This window comes from Euprymna scolopes, chromosome 45, assembly GCF_053919585.1.
Source record: "Euprymna scolopes isolate OS-2025 chromosome 45, ASM5391958v1, whole genome shotgun sequence".
Taxonomy (NCBI): Eukaryota; Metazoa; Mollusca; class Cephalopoda; order Sepiida; family Sepiolidae; genus Euprymna; species Euprymna scolopes.
In genome coordinates, this window is record NC_136526.1 from 47,231,675 (window position 1) to 47,233,886 (window position 2,212).

The window sequence follows — 2,212 nt, forward strand, 5'->3', positions numbered from 1 at the left end:
ATAAGTTTACCAAGGTAATCAAAATGGTAAATTTAAAATATATTATAAATATTAAAGAGTTAATATTTACAAGTAAATTGATCTCAACCAGATGTAAAAGCTCAATAAAACCGAAAAGGAAATAGAGCTTATAATAGGAACAAATGATTAATAAAACATGTTAAAAAACATCTTGAAAAAGAGTTAAAACATATTTAATTTTAAAAAGGAAGCACAAGATAAGTGGATAGTCCTTAATCTGCGGAGTTTCAAAGAAATACTCTCCTTCTCATCAGAGGGCAGGAATTAGCAAAATGCGGGATCGGATTTTTCATGGAAAAGTATTTAATGAAACCATAAGTAAGTTACAGATCTAACTTGGTTAAAAAAAAGGGTGAGGTAAGGGGGAATAGGAGGTAAAAGAAAAAATGATAAAAAGATTTCACATGAATGGATAGTCCGGTGAAGGGTAAAAAATCCAAGAATGGTCAAATCCAAAGACAGTCGAATAAAAAACTTCCAATCCAACAGGTAAGTTCCAAAGGAATCACGTAACTGGAAGATGGTCCAAAATGATCCATATATATATATATATATATATATATATATATATATATATATATATAGTGTGTGTGTCTGTGTATGTATGTATATATGTTTGAGTAAAGCTTATCACAGAAATATGCAGGATCGAAACTCAAGAATAACACTTCTCACCAGCATGTTTTTTAAATTGAATTTCATATGCTAATCCACATGAGCTACAACCTAAATGTAGACTATGTGGACAAAGAGACGAAACGATAAGCCACATAAGTGAATATAGAAAGACTCTATTATGAAGGCAATGGACTTGAAGCTATGCTAACGGCTGTACCTTGAACATGCGAATAAACTGGGAACAGTACTGAAAAACGAAATATTTACACACTCAATTTATTAAATATGAAGATGTGAATCGTTTTAAATGTAGTTTTTGGGAAAATACAAAAACACAAATTTCTTTAGCAGGCTTGTTTTCTGATTCTGTGGTGTTTGGAAGAGTCTTGTTCAAAACGTTTGACCAGTCTCCTGGTGGGGTTGTTCTGTTGTTTTATGATGCCAATGTACTATATTGAAGTCTGGAATTTTGGGAGCTGATCAGATATTAGCTAGTGCTAACAAGCTAACAATACTGGTACGATATTGATGGTCAATCTCTTAAAGACCTCCTGCTCCTTTGGACAGATGTAACCTAAGAAGACACAAGTTTCAGTATGGTATTCTGTATGGTTCCAGGATTTTCCTCATCTAAATTTCTAGTTTATTGCTATCTCTTTACAGCGAGACAACAATACTAAAACTGTATTTTACAAGGTGTAAATTATATGTGAATACGTGTGTGTCGTTTTAAATGTGATTTTTGATTAAATGAACATCCACATATTTCACAGGTGAACGGTTTTATTCCAGTATGTATAAGCTTGTGTCGTTCCAACTTTCCTTTCTGAGCAAATGAAGATCCGCATAAATCACAGGAAAATGGTCGCTCCCCAGTGTGTGAATGCATGTGGCCTTTCAAGCCTTGCTTCTGAGAAAACGAAGAGTCACACATTTTACAAGGAAATGGTTTCTCTCCGGTGTGTATATGCATGTGTATGTTCAATATTGACTTATGAGAAAATGAGGATCCACAAATTTCACAGCAAAATGGTTTCTCCCCAGTGTGAACACGCATGTGGCCTTTCAGGCTTCCTTTCTGTGAAAATGAAGACCCGCATATTTCACAGGTATATGGTTTGTTTCCAGTGTGTATATTCATATGTTGGTTCAGACTTAATTTGCGAGAAAATGAATACCCACATATTTCACAAGAGAATGGCTTGTCTCCAGTATGTAAATTCATATGGCCTTTCAAGATTGACTTCTGAGAGAATGAATGTCCGCATATTTCACAGGAGAATGGTTTCTCTCCAGTGTGTATACGCACATGGTCTCTCAGGTGTGACTGTTGATAAAAAGAAGAGCCACATATTTCACAGCAATACGGTTTCTTGCCAGTGTGTTTATACATATGTCCTTTCAGACTTGCTTTTTGAGAGAATGAAGCCCCACACATTTCACAAGAGAATGGCTTTTCCATCGTATGTGTACGCATATGCCTTCGCAAATGTGATTGCTGTGAAAATGAAGAAGCACACATTTCACATGAAAATGGTTTCTCTCCTGTGTGTATTCGAACATGTCGATTCAG

General features: G+C 35.0%; 1 protein-coding gene across 2 annotated transcripts in view; it reads right to left on the reverse strand.

Moving 5' to 3' along the window:
• Positions 1-897: 897 nt before the first annotated feature.
• LOC145269528 (uncharacterized) overlaps positions 898-2,212 on the reverse strand; it is a 34,307-nt gene continuing 32,992 nt past the window's right edge. For both annotated transcript variants that reach the window (XM_080125283.1, XM_080125284.1), the window contains exon 2: positions 898-2,212. This exon is cut by the window's right edge and continues 75 nt beyond it. In XM_080125283.1, coding sequence (XP_079981409.1) covers positions 1,343-2,212 — 870 coding nt within the window. In that variant the 3' untranslated portion in view covers positions 898-1,342.